Source organism: Lontra canadensis, unplaced genomic scaffold (genome assembly GCF_010015895.1).
Source record: "Lontra canadensis isolate GAN:19392208 unplaced genomic scaffold, GSC_riverotter_1.0 scaffold15, whole genome shotgun sequence".
Classification (NCBI taxonomy): Eukaryota; Metazoa; Chordata; class Mammalia; order Carnivora; family Mustelidae; genus Lontra; species Lontra canadensis.
This window is the reverse complement of record NW_022631009.1, coordinates 21,103,031-21,126,474: the sequence shown is the minus strand read 5'-3', so window position 1 is coordinate 21,126,474 and position 23,444 is coordinate 21,103,031. Positions and strand designations below refer to the sequence as shown.

Genomic DNA, 23,444 nt, shown 5'->3' with positions numbered 1-23,444 from the left:
TGAAAAGAAGAAAATGGAATAAGAAAAGAAAATAGAATCCCTACTCTACCCCTATCCCCATGCCCATATGCAGATAACATGCATTCTGGCACTGACCCCCACATGGGAGTGGTTCTCAAGAAACTGAACAAGAAACTGAACAAACTGCCTCTGTAGGCCCTTCCCCTAAAAGACAGCTCCAGCCCATTCACCCTAAAATTATACCTGCTAGTCAAAAAGCATTGTCCAATACTTCCAGTTAGAGTCGCTCAGCTTTCCTCCTGCTCAGCCTTGTCATGGGCAAGACCAGAACAAAGAAAACAAGTGAAACAACCACCACAAAGTGGAGATGATTCTAGAAATAGAAAATAACTTTTTGAAAAGCTTATTTTTCTCAGAGTGATGAGAAAACCTTTTGCATCCATGTCTCAGTCTAAAGATGTTACAAAAAAGGAATGATCAAAAATGAAAGAGTTCTTGTAAATTAAAATATGAAATATGAAATAATAATATGAAAAATACTGAAATAATAAGTTCAGTTAGAAGAGTTAGAAAACAAAGTAGAAGAAACCATCCCCTACCTGCTCCCCAAAAGGCAAAAAGATTAAAAAAAAAAAATCTAGGAGAAAAAAAAAAAAAAGAGTAATATTCAGGAGATTTACCATCCAGTGAAAAAAACAGATGAGGAGCTTATCAGAGAAAGTGTTCCAAAGCTGAAGAAAGACACAAGTGCTTACTTGAAAAGAACTGAGTGCTGAACATAACTAATAAAAAGGACTCACACCTAGGCACATGCAGTATCAGAAACATCTAGAAAGTTCCAGATATGGGGTGGTGGAGTGGCAAGTGGGCAGGTAAAAAAAACCTACAAATAAATAAAACTCTTAAAGGCATTAGCTATAACATTAGCAACACCAGATGCTAGAAGGTAATAGGCGAAAGCTCTCAAAGTTCTGAGAGAAACTAATTTTCAATGCAAATTTCTACATAAGCAAACTATCAATCAACTGTGAAAGTAAAATAAAGACATTTCAGACATGCAAGGACTCAAATAGTTGACCTCTTATTCTTGTACCATGAAGAAGACAGTTTAGGAAGACTACAAAACAAGGGTGAAAACCAAGGAAATAGGAAATATACAAGAAAATGATGGCACTAACCCAAAAGTCCAGTGAAAAGAAATTCCAAGGATGCAGCTGTACAGCAGACCTAAAAAGCAATGAGTCCACATTAGAACAAGAAATCAGGAAGCTCCAAAGAATGTCTTCTCAAAGAAGAATCACATAAATTCCAGGAAACAGATAAAATGAATAAGAAGGCAAAAGACATTAGCAAATGATAAAGATGGCATATGCTGCTTCTCTAAACACGAAGGGTGGGGGGTGGGGGGTGGGGGGAAAACAAAAGGAATACCTCCAGGAAAAACAAAAAATTATATAGCAACAACATGATCCTAACATAGATCCATCAAAGTACAATGTGGCATCAATTCTGCGCAATTATGTGTGAAAAAAGTAAATCCATTTAAACCAGATGTTGGGACCTTCCTCCTTCAGATGACCTAGAAGTATGACACTGAACTTTTAGAGAAGGAAATATAATTTTAGCATATCATTGTTTCCTCTTCCAAGATGTCCTTTGCCCTCCCTTCTCTGATTCACTGACTCATTCATTCATTCACTCATTCATTCATTCATTCATTCATCCATCCATCTATGCATGCAACGAATATTTACTGAGCATCCTACATGCCAGGCATTGTGCTTGGAATGGAGATAAAGCAGTAAACAAAGAAGATAAAACCCTGCCCTGGTGGAACTTGCCTTCTAACAAGAGATGACAACCCCTCTTCTAAGAATCTGCTACTGGGTTCTATCTCCAACAAAGCTTTCTCTGAACTTCTGTGTTCAGCTAAGATCTTCTCCTTTACTGCTCCTAAAGAATTCTAACTCTTCATAGAGTTGAATTCAGTTTTTATATAGCTATTACCTCAACAATGTAACAACAGAAAATTTATTAGTTATTTGTACCTCTACTGCAGAGCACTGTGCCTAGATCAACAAATGTTTTAACCTTTCCATTCAACTGAAATGTAATAAAAACTGCCAAGTAAAATGTAAAGCAATATAGATGTTAACTATTATTTAACAGATGAAGAAGCTAAAGTCCCTGTCAGGTAAATGACTTGCTCAGATCATAAAACTAGTCTGTGAAAGAGCCAAAACTAAAATCCACAGTCTTAGGTTAAGTATTTAGCGGCCATATAAAAGAATGGGCCAAAATGGGAGAGAATAACTTTTGGTCTTTTTTTTCTCAGAACTTTTCCAAGTACACAACAAATGTCTAAGACATGGACTCTCTTTCTTCCATATGTCAAGCCATAGCTTCACAATTACATAAAGACCATTGTGAAAGCTTCTAACCAAAAATATAATCTATTTTTAAAAAGCTTCAATCTCATAGAGTTGTGTATTTCTACTTTGCAGTATATAATACTTGAAACACATAAATGTTTAGATGTTAGATGACATTTGATATAAAATATACTCATTTTTAAATGTTTCCTGACAAGGAAATCTTCAAAATTATTCCCATAAATGTATTTTATAGATTCCCATAAATATTAGACTTTTTGTTCTTTTTAAACTTGAAAACACTAAAAATAAGTAATGCTTACATGAACTTCCACTAATAACAAAAAAAAGGCAAGAGGCTTCTTCTTCATCAGCCAACTTTAACCGTATTAAGGTTAAAGTTATCAAGATACACATTTGCAAATTAAAGCATAAAATTATATTCACATACATACATAAGTTCTATAAAAATAAGGAAACCAATGCAATAGATTCTGTTATTTCACGCATTCCAAGGTTACTGGTAAACACAGTTTCTATGGCCTTTCTTTGTTATATGAATGTATCTGTTCAATAACCAGTAATATTAAAACTAAATAGAAGTAGCCATGCAAATTATAACCTAGCTACAAAAATACAACACTGAATAGAGAGAGTTGTTTTATATACATAGGACAAGCAGCCAAGGAATGGATCCTGTTTCACTTCAACAAACATTTATCAAATCTTTGCTAAATGCCAGAAGCTACTCCAGGCACTTATATTTCCAAAATGAATACATAAAAATGTCAGTCCTTGAGTGGTTTACACTAAGAAAAGGCAACTGCAACTATTCTTCTTCTAAACACCAACAGCTGACCAATTAAGTGTGCTTTCTAGATACCACAGCAGAGTTATCTATACACAGGTTTCATCACACTTAAAAGATAGTTCAAAACACTGTGATTATTTTGAAAAATAGTCAATTACTAAAATACATGACATTAGGGCTTGAGCTGTGTTTGTGAGTCTGATCACAGAAATCAGGAATTTAACTCACATATATTTATAGATGCCCCAACACTCAGAAGTTGAAAGATTCAATGAATACTAACTATATGTTCATATAGCAAAGATTTAATGAATACATCTACTTAACATCTCATTTACTCATAAATGCAACCAGGAGATTCAGAGAAACTCTAATCACACACTGGAATATAGGCTTCAACTTCATCCTATTTCTAGCAGGAACACAACGAAGGGGTGTGGGAGAGGAAAAGCAATTACCACAATCATCATTCATTATCAGCTCAAATGCCAACTCTCTGATCTGCCCCATGTTAAGGAGGAACATTTAAATAGATACAATCCTAACCCTTTGTTGCTCCGCCTCAGTTCCAGTCACTGGAATATGCCTAATTAAGTCTTAAACCTAAATCTATGCCTTCATCTTTTCCTAGATGTTTCCCAAAGAAAAAGTATAGGTCAAGGTATAAAACTTCTGAAAGATGTATTTCGAAGCTCCTTCTTTATTATCTATTCTGACAATAAGATAATTGGTTTCATGACTTTTAAAATATATGAAGGGCTCATTTAACTATTAGCAAACTGTCAGGCAATCCTGAAAACTGGTAAGAAAAATGCCAACAACAATAACAAAAAGATAAGCACAAAGAGGAATAAAAGAGCTAATACACATTAAAAAAGGTGCAAAGTCTACCTACTGGTTAAAATATGTAAAAAAGCAATAACAATAGTAAAAATTATAATAATAACAGCGGTTAGAATTTATTATGCTTGTAAATATACAGTAAAGACTTACCTAATTAATTAATGAACCAATTAGATAAGAAACTATTCAGGAAAACAGGAAAAGTTTCAAAGAGGACATGATAGGTGAGATGGTCCCTCATGGATGAAAATTCACTAGGCAAAGCCTGAGGGTAAGGGAAACACTCAAAGGTGGAGGAGAGGATAAGGCAGTAACATTTACAAAAACACCAATATATGAATCTAGTTTCTATTCTAGGAGCCATCTCTATTCTAAAGTGCATAATAAAAGTGACAAGTTATAAAACTGTACAGACAAGAAGGAGGTAAGGCACAAACAATGTTATACTTCAAGCTAAACAGATTAAACTTAAGTGCTTTTTAAAAAGTATGTAACTTAATCAGATTTGTTTTTTCCTGTATCTTTAATTTTCAAGGAAACATCTGATCAAAACCAGATAGCAATTGATAATTAAAAATCAGCAATACTTTATCCCTAATGAGATCTCTTTCAAAGACAAGCACAATTCTACAAAAAGACGTTACTTAGGTGGTCTTCCAAAAGTCAATCCTTTTAAATCAAAAACTAAAAGAAACTGCCAACCTAGAATTCTTTACCCAGTAATTACATCATTCAAAAATGAAGTGAAATAACATTTTCACTTATCGCCATCATACCCACATAAAAGCACTAAAGGATGTGTTCTTCAAGCAACTGAGAAATGCAGAAAAGAATAAGGAACGATGAAAAGCATAAACACTGACAATATAAGCAATAAGAATGTCTTGTGCTGTTTAAAATGTACTGAATAGGTACATTAAATTAATAAATTAAAAGAAACAACAAAGCATATAACAAAAAACAAAAGAGAATATAAACTCTAAAAAAAAAAAAGTTCCCATACCCTTAGGAAAAAAGTGATTGTTCTGTGACCATGAAAACAATTAACTACTAGAGTGAATTTTAATGGATCAAGGACAACTGTTTCACTGGTCACATTTTTGAAAGCCAGCCAATTAATTGGTAACAGCCACACCTCTGAAATTCAGATAATTAGGATTATCACTCCAGTGATCATTCCTATAAAATGATCAAATATTTACAACGTCCAGGCATTTAAAAAAAAAAAAAAAGGAAGGATACAAATCTTATATTACTAATCCTCCCAATAGTGGAACTCTTTTCTGATACTACATAAATGAAAGAAAAGCAGGATGCAAATATTCTAGAGATTTAACAGGAACTGTTATCGAAGGCAGTATCCGGAGACAATAAACCTACAGCTCCTGATCCTATCCCGAGCTGCTCTGAGTTCTTTTTCATATCTGGGAATCAGATTCTTCCATGCTACCCCACACCCAAGGACAACTGTTCTGTGAGAATAACAAACTATTCCAAATGTGTGACTCCCCAGTATATTCAGGAGATTCTGTCTTCCAAAAAAAAAAAAAAAAAAAAAAAGAATGTGAATGGGGTAAAATATTCCCTTTGATAAGGGGTAAAGGAGATTCCTGAGGATAATGACTCATTCATATCTGTATTTTAGAAATACAGCATACCTTCACAGTTTGTAATTATTGGCAACAAGATAATAAAGTACTTGAATCCAATGTTTCCTATCTATTCACAACGGTAATATTAAAATTTTAAATCAAAAAAAACAGATTTTCCATTTCACACACTTTTACTTCATATTTCTAATACTTGGCAATTTAAAATACCAAATGCACCGAGTTTAGCTCTGAAATAATTTTAAAACACTTCTCTAACTGGAGTATAATTATTTTTAATTAAAGCATTGTTCTGCCACTCAAGAATCATCTGATTTACATAAATACTAGTTAAGTGCCATAGAAATTCTAAAATATATAATTAGAATGTCACAAATCACTTAATTCATTCTGTCAAAACAGGGATTATTTTAATTTCTATCTCACTTCTTTTAAAAGAAATCCTATTTATTTTCTCTAACAGGAAAAAAAAAATTAGTAGGATAAACTTACAACATATTTCACCAAACTTTAAAATGATTCTGGTTAACCACAAATTGACTCAAGTAGTTAAATATTTTTCTGAATGTATTTCAGTGAAATACGTCTGACATCATACAGTAATGTCATATAGCAATTAGGTTACTGTTCTACAGAATTACTAATTATTTCACTGATTCATTCTTACTCTAAATTCACAGATAAAAAGGTCACTTTTGACCTTATGAATTATCCAAGTAAATTAGATGCATTTCTAGCATAAATTAAACAATTTTGTTAATAACTTTTACTTAGAATTAAAGCATAACCATAAAAAGGTACTATTAAATAACACATTTCACTAATTTGAATTCACACACACACACACACACACACACAATTACGAGCTAGCTTTATCATTTCCCAATTTCCTGACAATATTTGGGAAAATAAAGACAAAATTTGTTTTCAATTATTTTTTAAAATTCAGAAACATAAAACTCCAGGTGTTTACCAAACATAGATTATAACACAAAAAACTTAAAGAAGTACCATTAAATATTATGAACTTTAAATAAAATTCTAGCCATAACTTACATACTGATTCTAAATGAAGAAGTGGAGTACTATGGTAGATTCTCGGTGATTTACCAAAAATTTCCTAACAAATAAATCAAACAATTATATGACTCTCAAATTTGCCATACAAAGACATATGGCTGGTTCTCACACCTCGTACTAGATCCTTTTACACTGTAAAACCTCTTCTTTTTTCACACTGATATTTCCTTTGTAACAAAATACTACCTAGTCAGATTCTAAAGTATGAATCTTTAGAAATGAGATTAGCAAAACAATTTAAAAATACTTACCGTCTTGTTTCGTAATCTAATTATGTCCGAGACAGAGCCAGCTCCACAGTACTCCATAACAATCCAGAGGTCTGTGTTCTTAAAATAACTGCCATAGTACTTTACAACATATGGGCTAAAGAAAAATACACAGACAATTAAACTTAGTTAATTCCCAAAGAAAATTATTTCTTAATCCCAATACAAAGTATTTCCAACATTTCATACTGTCCCAATAAGTTAACTTAATGAGTAAATATCTTTGTACATCAAATTGTCTATATGTAGAGTTCAGCAACAGTGTGTAATTAGGCTTTAATTCATGGATGAAATTTAACAGGATTACAAAGCAGAGGAGGCCCAAATGCTTTAAGTGATTCCCAAGAAAATAAGGCTTTGTTTTGGCAAAGGATTTAGTATATAACATAAGGAACAAATGAAGATATTTTAATAAAGCATTTTAAATATAAATCTTCAAGGAGTTTGCATTCAGTCAAATACAACTACTCAACTTTAAAAATACTCTAATTCAACGAAGCCAAAAAATTTATTTTTAATTCTCTTTTATTTGGACCTTTAAAATTCCAGAAATTTTTTGTGTGTTTTTTTTTTTTTTTAAGACTTTATTTATTTATTTGACAGAGACCACGAGAGACACAAGCAGACAGAGCAGCAAAGCTCTGGAGAGGGAGAAGCAGGCTCCCCACTGAGGAGGAAGCCCAACGTGAGGCTTGATCCCAGGACCCTGGGATCATGACCGGAGCTGAAGGCAGTTGCTTAACCAACTGAGCCACTCAGGCACCCCGATTACAACTATTTTTGCTTTAAATTCAGATAAGTAAAATTAACAATTCAAAATATTTCTGAACCGAAGTTTTATGCCTTTCAGAGCAAAATAAACTATGTTTATAGCCTGTTTTTAGGAAGACTTAGAGACAAATAGTCACATGTTTATTTAATATTTAATACTACTTAATATTTATTAAGGGCAAGCTATATATACTGATATGTAAAACATCTTGCCCAACTCAAAAAGGCAGAGTATCTATATTCACAGAATACATAAAAAATAAAAACAAGGTAACATAAACTATGTAGTAGACAGTTTAAATGCTATAAGCACTAAAATAAGGAAATGGTAGAGCCAGCAGAAAGAATTTGTAGAAAGGGAGGGATTTGCTATGAAAGAAAGGTTAAAACTTCAAAATATGGGTGGAGAAGAGATAAGAACATTCTAGAAAAAAGAAAGGCCATGAGCAAGGCCACAAAATAGAAAGGACAAAATACGAATGGCATAATTAGAGGACAACCTGTTCAAAAGATATTTTTATCCAGTAGCAGTTATCACGAAAAGTGGCAATAAATAAGACACAAGAACCAAATTAGCAAGAAAAATAACAAATGGAAAGTATTGTAATAGACTACATAAAGAGACTACCAAAATAAGAGGTCAAAGAGGACAGTCAGGGAAGACTTCTCACTTTAATTTTAGCCAACTTGTCAATCAAGGGTAGAGCAGACTGAAGCTTAAGGACTCACACTAAAAAGAAAGCTACAAGGCTGGAATTCACTCCTCTAATCCTTCTGCTCCTCGTTACCTAGTACAGACTTGCTTCCTAACTGGTCTCCTTGTCACAGTTTTCTCCCCCATTCTAATCTGTGTTTTTGACAAGGTTACCTTCCTTTAAAACAAAAGTAAAATAAACTGATCATATTGCTCTCCCATTAGGAAACAACAACAACAACAACAACAAAAAACCCACAAAACTTCCAATGGCTCTCCATTACTGAAAGGAAAAGATCTTAAATGCTTCATATCACATATAGGGCTTTCCAAATCTATCTCTCTACCCACATCGCTCATTACTCCCCATCTGACACCTTTATTCTGCAGACACACTCAACTTCGGTAGGTGCTGAGATTGGAAAGTAAATACCAGGAGTTCCCAAGTATTCACTGGACCACAGAAGAAAAGTGCTTGTTTACAAGCAAATGAAACCAATCTACACACCCAGAACTTCAATTTGCGGGAAACATAAAAAAGACTTCTTTACATACATTTCTTTAGGGTATGAGTCCCTATGTAGAAACCTTACAGAGAGTCTGCTCTCAGAAACACCTGTGACCCAGGTCCCACACCTTAGGGGTTCTAATCCAGCAGGTCTTTTAAAAGCTCTATGGGTGACTCTGATATAGACCCAGAGTTAACCTCACTCCAGAAGAACAGTCTTCAAAGAGCTTCTTTCAATATTAATGTTCTCATTCAAAATTTTGAAAGTATTAAGTACCAATAAATTCAATTATATTCACTGAAAAGCACACAGAAAACATATATTTTATCTTGCAATACAGTGGAGTAATCAGCAGTTCTAAGGGTAGGACTGACAGCCCTTATGAAAATTAGGGATTCTAACTTGGGTGGCTACCTGAAAAAGCAACTCTATTTCTCTTTAGGGGTGAGTCAAGAGAATGGCTTTGGGGACAGGTAAAATTCTCTTAAAAAAATACTTTGTGGTCCATTCTAACACATAATCAAGTCCATGGATCAAGGTCCAATAGTTCTGTATCATAAAACATGGTCTCAATAATGGTAACCTAGAGAAGTATTCAAGCAGATAGGGCTAGACAGCCACATGAAGGATGCATACATGATACAGTTTCTATCATTCATTCAGCATTCATTCACTGACCCTCTGCCTAAGCCAGATATTCAATATGCAGTGGTGAACCACATAAACACAATTCTGACTCAAAGAGCACACGCCAGCATGAAATACATTGGTATTAGAGAAGTAAACCCACAGAAAAATACAATTACTAACTGTAGTTTTAAAAGGGGAGGGGGCTGCCATGAGATAAACTGGCTGAGACTTTATTTTGCATTCATGAGGTTAGGTGCCAGTCTGGCTTGCTCTCCATTTTAGCCTCAGTAGCTCCCTTCTTGTATGTACCCAAAAAAGCCGTGAATAAGTGAGCAAAGAAATAATCACAGAAAAACTGACAGAAGGGACCTAATGCAGACCTCCCTAAAAGAATAATATTTAAGGCAAGACTCAATGGTTGGCTGGAAGTTAACCAGATAAAGAGCATCCAGGCACCGAGAACTTCTGTGCAAAGGCCCTGAGGAGAGAAAGAGCAAATCATCCTTAAGAAGTCAAAAGATGAGTCTGCCTAGAATTAAGTGACTGAAGACTACTGTTGAATACAATGTAGTTGCAGATGGAGGCAGGAGCCTGATAATGAAGGGCCTCAGAACCAAGGTAAGGAAATTGGGCTTTATTAGATATGTAAAAGAAGATCTGAGGAGAATTTTAAGCAGAGCAGTATGATGACCTAATTTACACTTTTAAGATTTCTCTGGCTGCTGCATCAAAGCTAGATTGTAGGAAAGCAAATATGGACACAGGTAGAACATTAGAAAATCATGTTAATATAGGCATGCAAGAGATTGCATTCTGGGACTATCTTTTTATTTTCTGTATTTGTGATGCTTTGACATCTGAGACCTGCTGACAAGGCCTCCACTGTCGCTCATCAGGATCAGCACCTGCAGTGCTCCCTTCATATGCAATCAAACCAATTAGAAGTCCAAAACCCCCACCACCACCTCCAGAGCCACTATTTCCCTAACCTCATCAACCCAGAGCCAAATACCAGACAAGGAGGGACTGCCCTACACCCCTGACCCCACTGAAATCACTCGAACTAACCAATCCAAAACCTGTTTACCCTATCTCATCCATTCCTTCCCACAGAACTATAACAAAGGCTCTTGCCCATGTTTTCTGCTCTCTTCCTCTGACTCCTAACTGACCCTGGTGCTTCCCTGTATAAGCCTTCCCTCCTCTTCTCACCAGATCTTGTATGATAGGCTCGCATCTCTTGGGATCCGGAAGTATAACAATTTATCTCACCATACCTAAATAATAATAAAACCTACATTTGTAAAACGCCATGTGGTGAGTTGGAGTGGGAGTGGGGAAAAAAAAAAACCAGAAAAGAGAACAAATTCCAGAGATATTTGCAAGGTAACATTCAGCAGAAACTGATAACAACAGAGACTGGCAAGCTAGTAAGCAAGTCTTCAGGGCTTTATTCACTGTGTCTCCCTTCAACTGCACACTGAACATAAGCTTAAGACTGGCCAATGAAGATTAAAATTTAAAGCTGTAATTAAAAAAAATTACATACACAGATACAAATATGTTCAGCGAGAGTACAAGACCTGGGATTTCTGACTCAGGCTGTTGCCACTGACACACATCGTTCATTCAAATTCATTCATCATTCATTCAAGTATCATTTTAAAATAATCAGCATTCACTGAACAACATATTATGGCCTAATGACAGAAGCTAGGGAGAAAAATGGGTAGACTTTAGTGACAAGAAATGTCAGTCAAGGCAATGGGGAATCCCTGAAGAAATTCATGCAAGAAAATAATACAATCAAATAGCATTTAAAGAGGATTATCACATGCGAGACTGTCAGGGGCCAAAGGTAACACTGTTCATTTCAGCAGGCCAGTTAACTAACTGTATGGTTATTTAGATATCCTAATATCTATTTTTTAACCACACACTGATTCTTGAACGCTAGCAAGGAGGCAGAGTTTCCTTCAAGACACAAGCTCTATGTTATTTATAAGCATATTTTAAGCAACACACAAAATTCTAATTCAGCCGTAATTCCTAAGAATCTTGACTAAGCCACTGTATGGACTTACAGGACATATGAGAACCCAGCAATTCTGTATATTTTTGGCACAGCTAAATCGTTCAATATGACTTAGAAAATTCCATTGGGAGGAGGCACAAGGAAGATATAAGTCAAATTACTGCACACACCAGGAAGCAAAGGTGAAATGTGATGCCTTGATAACTGGGGTGGCAATCATGAGCCGTGTTCCACTCCTTTCTCCCAGGCCATCTCCCACCACCTCCTTCTCCTGTCCTATGTATTCGTTTCCCTTCCCTTGTTTAACACCTTCAACCCAGTGAAACTACGTATCATCTTTCCCCACTTTTGCGGGGGGAGGGTTTTCCCTCTCATTGCATGACTAATGACCATATCATCTCCATTCCTGTCTCCTTTTCACACCTCCTCTACACCCTTTATCCTGCCAGTCTTCTGCCAGTATCACAATTCAAAATAGAAAGAGTATAAAATGAGAAATGAGAAAAACCAGAGTGAAAAGTGGAAGCAGCACTACAAACTCTTATGGTCTATTTGCACCTTAAATAAACACTACTTGTGGTACAAATTATTTGTAGTGAATTGTTATGTTTAAGCTTCTTATGGAAATTCAAATGTTAATTTTTACTGCCAAAAAGGTAACTAACATTTTTATACTAAGTTGAATTTCACTGTAATTGAAGATAACCATGTATTGCTAAAGGTATTTTTAATAGTTTTTATTTTTCAGAGGTTTAGGTTCACAGTAAAATTGAGGGAAAGGTACAGAGACTTCCCACACACTCCCTGTCCCCACACAAGAATAGCTTTGCCCATCACCAACATGCCCCTCCTGAGCACACAACTGAGAATCTACTCTACACAGACATCATACACAGTAGTTTCCCTACACTAAAAATCCTCTGTGCCCCGCCTATTCATCCTTCCCACTTTCCTAACCCCTACCAACAACTGATCCTCCATAGTTTTGTCTTTTCCAGAATACCATAGAGTGGTAGCTTTTCTGACTGGCTTCTTTCACTTAATAATATGCATTTAAGTTTCCTCGCTGTCTTCTCGTGGTTTGATAGCTCATTTCCTTTTAGTGCTGAATAATATTCCACTGTTGGGATGTACCACAGTCTGTGCACTCACCTACTGAAGAACATCTCGGTTCCTTCCAAATTTTTGGTAATTATGAATAAAGCTGCTATAAACATCCGTGTGCAGGTTTTTATGTGAACATAAGTTTCAGCTCCTTTGGGTAAACACCAAGAAGTATGACTGCTGGATCATATGGTTAAAAGTATGTTTAGTTTTATATGAAACCAACCAGGCTGACTTCGAAATGGGCTGTACTATTCAGCACTGCCACCCACAATGACTGGAATTCCTTCTGTTCCACATCCTCTCCAGGATTTGGCATTGTCAGTGTTCGAGATTTGGGCCATTTGAACAGGTGTGTAGTGTGGTATCTAACTGCTGTGCTAATTTGCATTTCTCTGATGACACAGGACGTGAAACATCTTTTCCTGTGCTTATTTGCCATCAGCAAATCTGCACTGGTAAGGTCTCTGTGAAGGTCTTTGGCCCATTTTTTCACTGGGTTGTTTGTATCCTTGTTAAGTTTTAAGGATTCTTTGTATATTTTGGAAAAAAGTCCTTAACAGAAACGTTGTGCAAACATTTTCTAAAGTCTTCCCATTATGAGCATGTGATAATTACAATACTAAGAAATGGCTATTTTTCATTACATAAGTTTTCTGAACATCCTTCTACAACCTTAATAGTGTTCTAAACTTGAGGGGGTAACACAATGCTTTCACAAAGGCAATATGAACACTCTCTTATGGAAACTGAACTCTCCCCAACAGAAACCTCAATCACTGGGGCACCTGGGAGGCTCAGTGGGTTAAGCCTCTGCCTTCAGCTCAGGTCATGATCTCAGGGTCCTGGGATCGAGCCCTGCATTGGGCTCTCTGCTCAGCAGGGAGCCTGCTTCCTCTATTCTCTCTCTGCCTGCCTCTCTGCCTACTTGTGATCTCTGTCAAATAAATAAATAAAATCTAAAAAAAAAAAAAAAAAGAAAGAAAGAAAGAAAGAAAGAAACCTCAATCACAGCAAGTCACTTCTTGGTCCATCCAAAAATGAATATATATATATACATGAACTGATACAAATTGCCAAAATTCATCACAAATCCTTTGATGTGATTTTCAAACTTTTGCGCATCTCACTAACCATGTTTAAATGGAATTTACCCAGAAACATCAGCAAATAGAACGGGTAGGAGAGGAACGATACTGGCAGAAGCCTCTGAGCAGACCCACTAAAAATGTGCTATCCCCAACACATGCATCTCCTCTCTTCTTTGCCCCCCAAATCTAAGCCATCCAAAGTCACTCAGTTTGAGTGTGACTCCCCGCGGTAGCTTTCCCTGAGTCTCCAATGCTGAGATGTTAGATATGTCCTCCAGCCCACAGAGTTCCCCATATTTACCTCATCACAGCGATTTCCACACTGCATTAAAACAGCACAGTCAGTCACCTGCCTCTTCTACCTGACTGAACGTCCCTCTAAGTCTAAGACTCACTCCCCGTTGCATCTCCTGTGAACAACACATAAAGGCTGCCCTCGGCGTATGTACTCAATATATATTAGTTGAATGAATAAATAAGTGGGTAAGCGTGTGCCTTGACGCATGGTGACAACACATTTCTCCTGGTTAACATATGAGAAGTTCCTTGAGGAGTGTAGGGACCAGGAATATAGGGGCTGTGTCAACTGTGGCTCCCTTAGATCCACATTATCTAGGACACAGTATTCCCAAGTATTACTGACTAGCTCCTGCCTCTACCCCCAGCAATGCGTTGAGAGTGCTTCAGTTTGAACTGCTGGAATCTTTTCTGTAGACTTTGCTTTCTTTAGCACTGGCCCTAAAGTCAGCAAATGTGGGATTTTTCAGCATCCCGGGCCCTAACTGGCTGTGTGATCCTGAACAACCACGTAAAATCTCTAAGTCTCATTTTCTGTACCTGTAAAATAGTTCTAAAATATGCTTTAGTACCAGGAGCCTGTTCCTCAAATAAAATTTTAGAATGAGTCCCAATATAGAAAAAAGATGAAAGCAATGACTACAGTTTCTCATTCTGCTCAATTCTTCACTGTTTGAGGAAAATACCCCCACCTCCTTAGAGCAGAGTACGTTTGCAAAACTCTAAACTAATAAGATCCAGTCTAGCATTAACATTCTATGATTTATATATTCAACAAATATTTATTAAGTGTCTACTCTGTGCCAAGCACTGGACTAGACACAAAAGATTCTGTAATAAACAACGCAGATGGGCTTCCTCAAATATTTATGCCAAAATGCAGTATTAAACACATGTTTAATATTTACTAAAATGAACAAAAAAAATTTAAACACCCTCTGGTCTCTTTTTGGAGTGTAGAAAGCAAGACAATTTGCCAAGTGCCCAACTAGCCAAATAGAGTTTTTTTCAATTTCAGAAATGCAAATCTCATTTTCTCTAACCAAATTCCACTGCTGTAAGTGGGAATTTTTCAGTTTGTTTGTTTTCCTGCAAATCATTTTTATGCCAGTTTCCCAATAACACATCTACATTAACACTAGTAATTCATAGCTAAAATGTAATGCTTGCTTCTGTCATTTCCTAGTTTATTTTTCACTCGCCCTATCTTTTAGCATTTTTAGGATCTTTTAACTTACTAATTTTTCTGATCCTTCACTATTTCATATGAATAGTGAATCTGAAAGTAAAATCCAAAAGGCATAAGCCATTTTTTACCAGTAATTGTTTCATCCATCTACTTATTTCATTCAACAAATACTTGAGATATCCCTACTACCTACAAAGCATTCTGCTATAAAGTGGTACAAATTTCTAAAAACACATTCACATTTTCTTCCCCTTTTATTCTTTCCTTTTCCTTCCCCTTAGTAATTTAAAGTATGTAACAAGAACAAGGACCAATTTTCCCAATGGTTTCCTCAACCTATAATGCTCTTCCATATTCCATATTCATACCATATCCATTCACACTCAATCAATAAAAAAGTACAGTGCTAGGCATTGCATATGTGGTAAGAAATAGGATTCCTTTTCTCAAGGAATGAAAGGAAGGATAAAGATAGTGAAGACATTGCAGAAGGAGAATCTAAAACACAGTGTCATCAGAAGTACCAGAAAAAGAAACAAAGACGACTCTCAGTTTAGTTGTGGAAAGACTACGTAGATGATGATGCCCTGAACAGAGCAGGAATTTGAGAGGCTTGCCTGCAACAATTAAAAATTTGATCTAAGAATGTTAAATGTAAAGTCCCTTCTGGATATGGTCCAGTTGAGTCACCCAGACAAGAATCAGTAATACCTGTATTTGAATAACCACTACGTGGCAAGGCCCAAAGGCACTTCGTAAAATATAATCCCAAATTCAAAGAATTTAAGTCAGCTGATACAGAATGCAAGTAAACATGTGATTAAAAGAGAAACACAGGTAAGAGAAAAGACTGGAAGCATAAGCATAAATATGAAGGGTCTTATATGCCATCCTTGGGATATTGGATCTTTCCAGGCAATGGGACACTTAAGGTTTGAAACTGAGAATGACCTCTTTAGGTTTGCATTTTAGAGTGATCACTCTAGCTTCAGGGCAGAAAATGAGTTGGAGGAGTCAAAAATGAAAGGAAGGTGAACAAATAGGAAGGTGAGAAAGAAATGTGAGCAAGAGCTGATAGGTCTCAAGACAAACCAAGGTCAGAGGAAGACATGTATAGTAAGTAGTACTTGAGATTCTGCCTTTCCTAGAGCACACTCAATTAAAATCTCTAGAGGACAACACCAGTCCCTAAACTACATTTAGTGATAATAACAAAGTAATAACAACACACAAATATTAAGTACCTGATAGGTCTAACATTACTCTATCTTAGTCTTTCCTTTTCTACATCAAACTGTGGGAACCACATTCTTATCAAATTAACCAAATCAACAGCAAGGTCTGGGAAAATCTCAGAATGACATATTTTGATCTGGGAGCTGATGAATGTATAATTTTTTTTTCTATAACCACTTGAATTTCCAGTATACAATCTTTATAAAAAATATGTAATATAATCTAAATATATAGCATACAATAAAGAAAAGCAAAACTGAACAAACTCAAGAAACAAAAAGTTCCTCTAGGACTATTCAGTCACCTCATTAGCCAAAGGACATGTAATATATGGATTCTATACACTTTTGGAAAGGAAAGTTTTTCATAGATCTCTTACTAATGGGGCCCTGATTCGATTAGGGGTGACAGTGTGTCCAGATCCCCTAAGTCATCAGCTATAAGACACCATGTGACTCAATCAATTTTAATGAATAAAACATAAGCTGAGGGTTTCTGAGAAAGCCCTTTATTGCTTTTTCCCTTTTCCTACTGCCTGGAACATAAACGTAAGGCTGGAGCAAGAGTAGCCCTCTTATAACCATGAGACAATAAGCATGGGCAGGCCTTAGTAAGGACAGCACAGTGTGAGAAAAGAAGCCTTAGACAGTTGTCACTTTGTCGCTGCTACCTGTAGACTTTCTGTAAAGAGAGAGTAACAAAATCTCTTTTCAATTAAGTAACTAGAGGCTAAACATAGTCTTAATGTATAAACTCTGCATCCCTGGCCAGGCTATTTAATAGGGCATAAAAGATCCTTCATGATCAGCTCTATTTACCTATCCCAAATCATTTCACACCAAACTCCATCTCACACCTTCCACTCTAGTAATTCTAAACCTTGTCAGAACAGCATATACCAGTGTGCTGTTTCACCTCTCTACTTGTAATTCTCTTTACTCTCTCTGGTCCCTCCATTTCTTTACCCAATTTTAATAAACTCTTCCTCAGCATGCCAGACTTCGTAATTCTTGGCTGAGGGAGGTGCCCTGCCTCCCAGCTCTCACATTAACCCTTGCAAACAGTAAGCAGAGCGACTGTGCTGTGGCACAGCTATTTCTTTAAGGATCTGTCTTCCCAATTAGGTTAGCAGCTCCTCAAGAAGAAAAACAGTATCTTAGTTCTCTTGGTATTCCTAGATCCTGGTACAGTATCTGGCCCACTGGGAAAGCTCAGTAGATGTTTGTTGAATGAATTAGAGTTACATAAAACATGGCTGTGTTTAATTAGTGGAAAGAGTTATATAAAAAAGACTGTTAAATGACCCCCCTTAACATCAAAAAATAATTTCCACCCATAAATTTGCCCCCAAGATGGGAAAACAGCTTGAGTGCTTTCTATCACTGCATGTTGCTTTAAAACATCATTTCTGCTTTAGTCCTAAAGACAACCTTCCAAAACTATCCTCATCTTCAAGAAAGATTAGTCTCAATTCAGATTCAAAGTCACAAAACTAACCAGATGACCAAAAAATATATTTTCTTATACATTATTAGCAAAATTCATCAAAATGAAGGTAAATAAAGAAAGAAAATCTCTTCATACCTGTCACATTGTTGCATTATGGAAATTTCTTTGATTATTTCCTGAAGATCTGACTCAACAGGTACTTGTTTAATTGCAACAACTTGACCAGATTCCTTATGTATTGCTTTAAATACACTTCCATAAGACCTAAAAGAAACCAAGACATTTATTTTTTTCCTTTCAAACATCAAAAGTATTAAAGAAAAATCTACAAGTTTTTGCATGTAGTCGTTTCCAATTTAAAACACTTAACGGTGATAAATCAAAGTAAACAAATAAGAAAAGTGAATTATACCTTAGCTTTAATGCTTCAAATATATACTGAAAATCTACTAAAATCAAAAAGTTAATATATAAAGATTTGCTCTTTTCTTATGAATGAAAGAAACAGACTTACGGTTTGTCAACTCAAACAAATGCAGCATTAAGAAGATATAAATGAAAATTAAAAGAATGAAATGTAGAATAAAAACAGCCAAAGTCTCAAGTTAGGCTTATCTCACCTTAAGCAAAATCATCCCCAGAATATCAAAGTCCCAGGCCTGTTCAGACTACATAAAAGCACATGAAACCCTCAGCTGAGGACCACATCCTACCAAAGTTAGAGAAGCAAGGAATGTGGTTCCCCTAAATCACACATCCAAGATCTTCTCAAACACTCCTTTTCCTCCTCAAGAGCAAGACCACATGATGACAGGTAAATAAAATGAGTAATGGGATCTAACTTCCACTTGCCCAAAAAGCATCTCTGCTATAGCTCTTGAAACTTTGCCAAGTAAATGTTTATGTGTTTTTAAAAAGCAGAAACAATGAGAGAGAGAAGCCATGTATACTTTGGTATGAATTAGAAGACAAAGTAAACCCTGCTAGCACTTACTGTTCTGTCAGTCAGATACCAGGACTGGTGTTTTATGTGTGTTATCAAATTCAACCCTCTCGACTATGAGGTAAAATACTACCATCACCATTTTCTAAGATGAGGAAACAGAGATTCAATAGTGGTAACAAAACAAGGACAGAATTTAAACATATAAGGATTCCAAGGATCATATACGTCTCACTACATCATTTCTACAGAAGAGAAAGAAGAGCAAGCCATTGGAAGACATGGAATGTTTCCTAATATTAGAAAACCACGCAAAGTTACTTTCACATTTATAATCGCTTAAAATAAGTGAAAAATCAGTAATAAAACAGCTACCGTAACAAAATGAATTTTATCCATCCTGTTCTTTAAACTTTCCAGAGTAATTTAGTTTGATACTCAGAGATACTGTGTGTATAGTCCTGATTTATACACATAAACACACACACATAAATCCCCTTAAAAGTCATGTGTGTAAGTATACATATGTATGTATATAAACCCGTGTGTGTGTGTGTGTGTGTGTGTGTGTGTGTGTGTGTGTGTATTCCCTCAAAAGTCAATAAAGAATTCAGTGCTGGATTCTCTCTCATGAAGTAAGCAACACCATCACTCCTTTCTAAAGCCTCATCACAGCAAAAGAGAAGATTCCTTTCCCTGAATGGATCCTAGTTAAGAGTCTGACAATAAGAAGAATATGCATGAAATCTCAATGGCAAAAAGTTAAGGAGAACCATCATTCTTCAGATGTGGTTGTAGCAGATGAACTGGGGGATGACAGACACAGAGGCCTCCTGCTGAGCTTTTGATAACCACACTGCTGCTATAGAATGAGATAGTTGGCGGGAGCTTTGCAAAGACTCAAGGATTCCAGCAGACCCCCAGTGAGCTTTTAAGAAACAACACTTCAGTGTTTCAGGCTGAGATACTCACTGTTGGCTTCTCCGCGACCTTCAGCGGCCCATTTCATGACCTTTGCTTCTGTGGCCCTTCCATAAGTCACCTGAGCTCCTAATTTTATAATAAACTCTATATATCCAAGGTACACAGAGTACTCAGTGGGGAGTGGGCAGCCTGTTTCTCCCTCTTCCACTCCCCTTGCCTGTGCTCATTCTCACTCGGGCTGTCAAATAAATAAATAAAATCTTTAAAAAATTAAAAAAAAAAGGAATGCTATGGTGAAAATAAGAGTACGAATACTATAGAACAGGCTAGCTGCTCTGGCCTACACCAGAAAAGTTATGTAACAAAAATAACAAACTCAGAGCTTAAACTTCCAGCTCAAGACTGAGAAACCGAAAACTTCTGAATGCCCCAAGAGAATTTTTTTTTAATTTTGTAAGAGATTTTATTTATTTATTAGAGAGATGGAGAGAGAGCACAAGTAGGCAGAGCAGCAGGCAGAGGGAGAGGGAGAAGCAGGCTCTCCGCTGAGTTTCTTAATTCTTGTAGGCACAGGGCTGAGACTTCCAAAAACAAGCTCAAGGTCTAATCTAAGCTGGAAGCTGAATTATACTGCAAGCTAAATTCACATCTCCAGCTCTATTCTGTTAAAGTTAGGCTTTTAACTATAAAGAGAGGTACCCAGAGAACTGGTAATGGGACATTTAAGTAGATTTTTATTAATCTGAATACCCTGAATCCCCCAAGTCCTATAAGCATCCCTTGCCAACAAAAGCAACCCTATTCCCCAGTCCAAGAAGATGAACCTCACAATGCCTGAAGACTCCATAATGACCTCACCTGAGGCAGTCACTTTTCAGGAGAATGTAAACCCCTCCTCCACCACCTTGCATTGCTTCCAGTCCTAGAACTGCGCTCAAATCCCCAGATACCAGGAGAATGAATAGAAAATCTGATGCAAGAACACCTACTATTCATACCAAAAAAGTTAGAAGATTTTGTCAGTTTTTATCACCAAATTCTAAAGAATATATGTGGGAATGGATTCCAAGATTTCCAGTGAGAAAGGAATTCACTGATAGGGACGTAAGACCAGAAATTCTGGACTCTGTGTTATCTCAAACAGTTGGGAGTGTCCCTCACAGTATGCCCAGCTAGTTACCTGAAACCTGGACTCTACAGTGACCTATGTAGAAATGCCACTGATCCTTGGTATACATTAGAGGAAGGAGACCAAAGGTTCAAGGAGATCGAATACTGTAATGGATACATCATTGCTCACCAAACCCCTAACTATCTTCACTGAGAGGATCCAGAGGATACTCCCTTTCCTAGTACTACTGGAAGTTCTGCAGTGCAGGTTGGGGAAGCCAACAGTGCAATGGACTCCTCAATTTTAATGAAGGATGAGAACCATAAGGCAGTGCAAAGAACTAGCAGCATCTTTCCACCAGAGATAAAAAGGGCATGGTAATCATCATGGGTACCCAAGTAAGGCTGAATTTTCTTTTTATACATCTAGGTCTGGATATCAAAGTTATTCTGGCTTCATAAAAATAACTGCGATGATGCGTCCTAAAAGACTTGCTGGGTTTTTTTCTTGGTAAAATGCATATAACATAAAATTCACCATTTTAAAGCACTTTAAAGTATACAATTCAGTGGCATTTAGGCATTCTCAATGTTGTAGAACAATTACCTCTGTTGAGTTCCAAATCATTTGGAACCTGCTTTCTTGTCTCTATGGATACATTTATATGGATTCTTCATATAAATGGAATCATGTAATAATATAACTTTTTGTGTCTGGCTTCTTTCACTAAACAGAATTTTCTCAAGGTTCATCCATTCTGTATCATATGTCAGTACTTCATTCATATAATGGCTAAATATTATTCCATTGTCCAGATATATCACACTTTATCCATTCACCCGTTGATTGACTTTTCCACACTGGGCTCTTGTGAATACTGGTGCTATGAGCTGGTATCTATTTTTTTTTTTTTTTAAGATTTATTTATTTATTTGAGAGAGTGTGTGTGCACACACACAACCAGGAGAAGGGGCACAGGGAGAGGGAGAAAGAGAATCTCCAGCAGGCTTCCCACTGAGCAGGCTTCCCACTGAGCTCATCACGGGGCTCAATCTCATGACCCTGAAATCATGACCTAACTCAAAATCAAGATTTAAGGATGCTTAACCAACTGAGCCACACAGGCACCTCGAAATGCTATCCTTTTAAGTCATAGACAGATATCTAACTGTCCTTCCATCTTTTCCATGATAATTGCTCTATTTAAGTTTTAACTTCTTTGGGGGTCAATTTATACAATTTAAGTTTTATTATGAAAGCATCAACTTTTCAATTACTAAATGAGTCATCATTACAGCAGCATATAGTGGTCTCTTAATTCTTCAAATTGTTTATCATTGGTTGTATCTTCTTTCTCATTCCAAATCTTTTATTTTTGCTCTTTTTTCTTTAATCAAAATCAGAAGAGATTTAACTATTTCATTGATCTGCTCAAAAGAAACTGCTTTTGTATTTATCATGTTTAAATTTTATTTTCCATTTCATTAATTTTAAAGTCTTCTTTTATGAACTTTCTCTTCCTAATTTTTTTAGTACATTTTATTTTTTTTTCTAAGTTCATTTATAAGGACTAAGTTCTTTTCTTTTGGTCTTTTTTAGTGATGAAGTTATTTAAGACTAAATATTTCCCCCTAATTATAGCTTCTATGGATTGCACAGATATTGGTATGATTTCTTTTTCATTTTCTAAATAATTAGTAATTTCCTCCTCAGTCTATAAGTTACCTCAGATTATGTGTCCTAATTTCCAATAAGTATGGATTTTATCATATTGTAATTACCTTTCTCATTTAAGAATATAATCAAAAATGAGACATGCAAAATCTTTTTCTAGAACTCATTAATCAATGCTCCATGAACATACCAAAAAAAAAGGAATGCCAAAATATGTGTAGTTATAGATATACATATATATAATCAAGTTTATCAATTATAATATTTATACCCTCTTTGTCCTTTTTTTTCTGCTAATCTTATCCAATTCTGAAAGCAATATATGAAAATCTTCCATCTGAATAAACTCTTATTAGATTCTCCTAACATTTCTAATAACTTTCCTTCACAAATTTAACTGTCCCGGTGACTGACATTTACATATTTCATATAAATTATCTTTTAAGTCATTATCTTATGTCCCTATTTATTCTTTGGATATTAACCCCTCTTTATTCACTTGAGATCTTTTAACTTTAACTAATTTACTGGATATAAATATTGCTACTCCTATTTCTTTTTATTTTTATTTGTATGATTATCTTTCTTATCTGGTATCTCTAATAGGAAATGTCCCTACATTTCCACCCTTTGTATTACACACATCTTTTATAAATAGCATATTGTTAGATTTTGCATTTTAATTGACCCTACTAATTTTTTTTTTCTTTTTAGGATTTATCCACTTATTTGAGAGAGTGAGAGAGTGCAGGGGGAGGAGCAAAGGGAGAGGGAAAGAGAAACTCCAAGCTGACTCCATGCTAAGCACAGAGCCCTACAGGGGGCCTGGCCTCATGACCCC

General features: G+C 35.9%; 1 protein-coding gene across 2 annotated transcripts in view; it reads right to left on the bottom strand.

Annotated features, from left to right (window-relative positions):
- Nucleotides 1-23,444, bottom strand: part of STK3 (serine/threonine kinase 3) — a 275,492-nt gene that overhangs the window by 199,190 nt on the left and 52,858 nt on the right. For both annotated transcript variants that reach the window (XM_032858619.1, XM_032858620.1), the window contains exons 3-4: nucleotides 18,087-18,215; nucleotides 6,929-7,043 (exon numbers count right to left, since the gene is read on the bottom strand). In XM_032858619.1, the coding sequence (XP_032714510.1) occupies nucleotides 6,929-7,043; nucleotides 18,087-18,215 (244 nt within the window). The remainder of the gene's footprint in view (nucleotides 1-6,928; nucleotides 7,044-18,086; nucleotides 18,216-23,444) is intronic.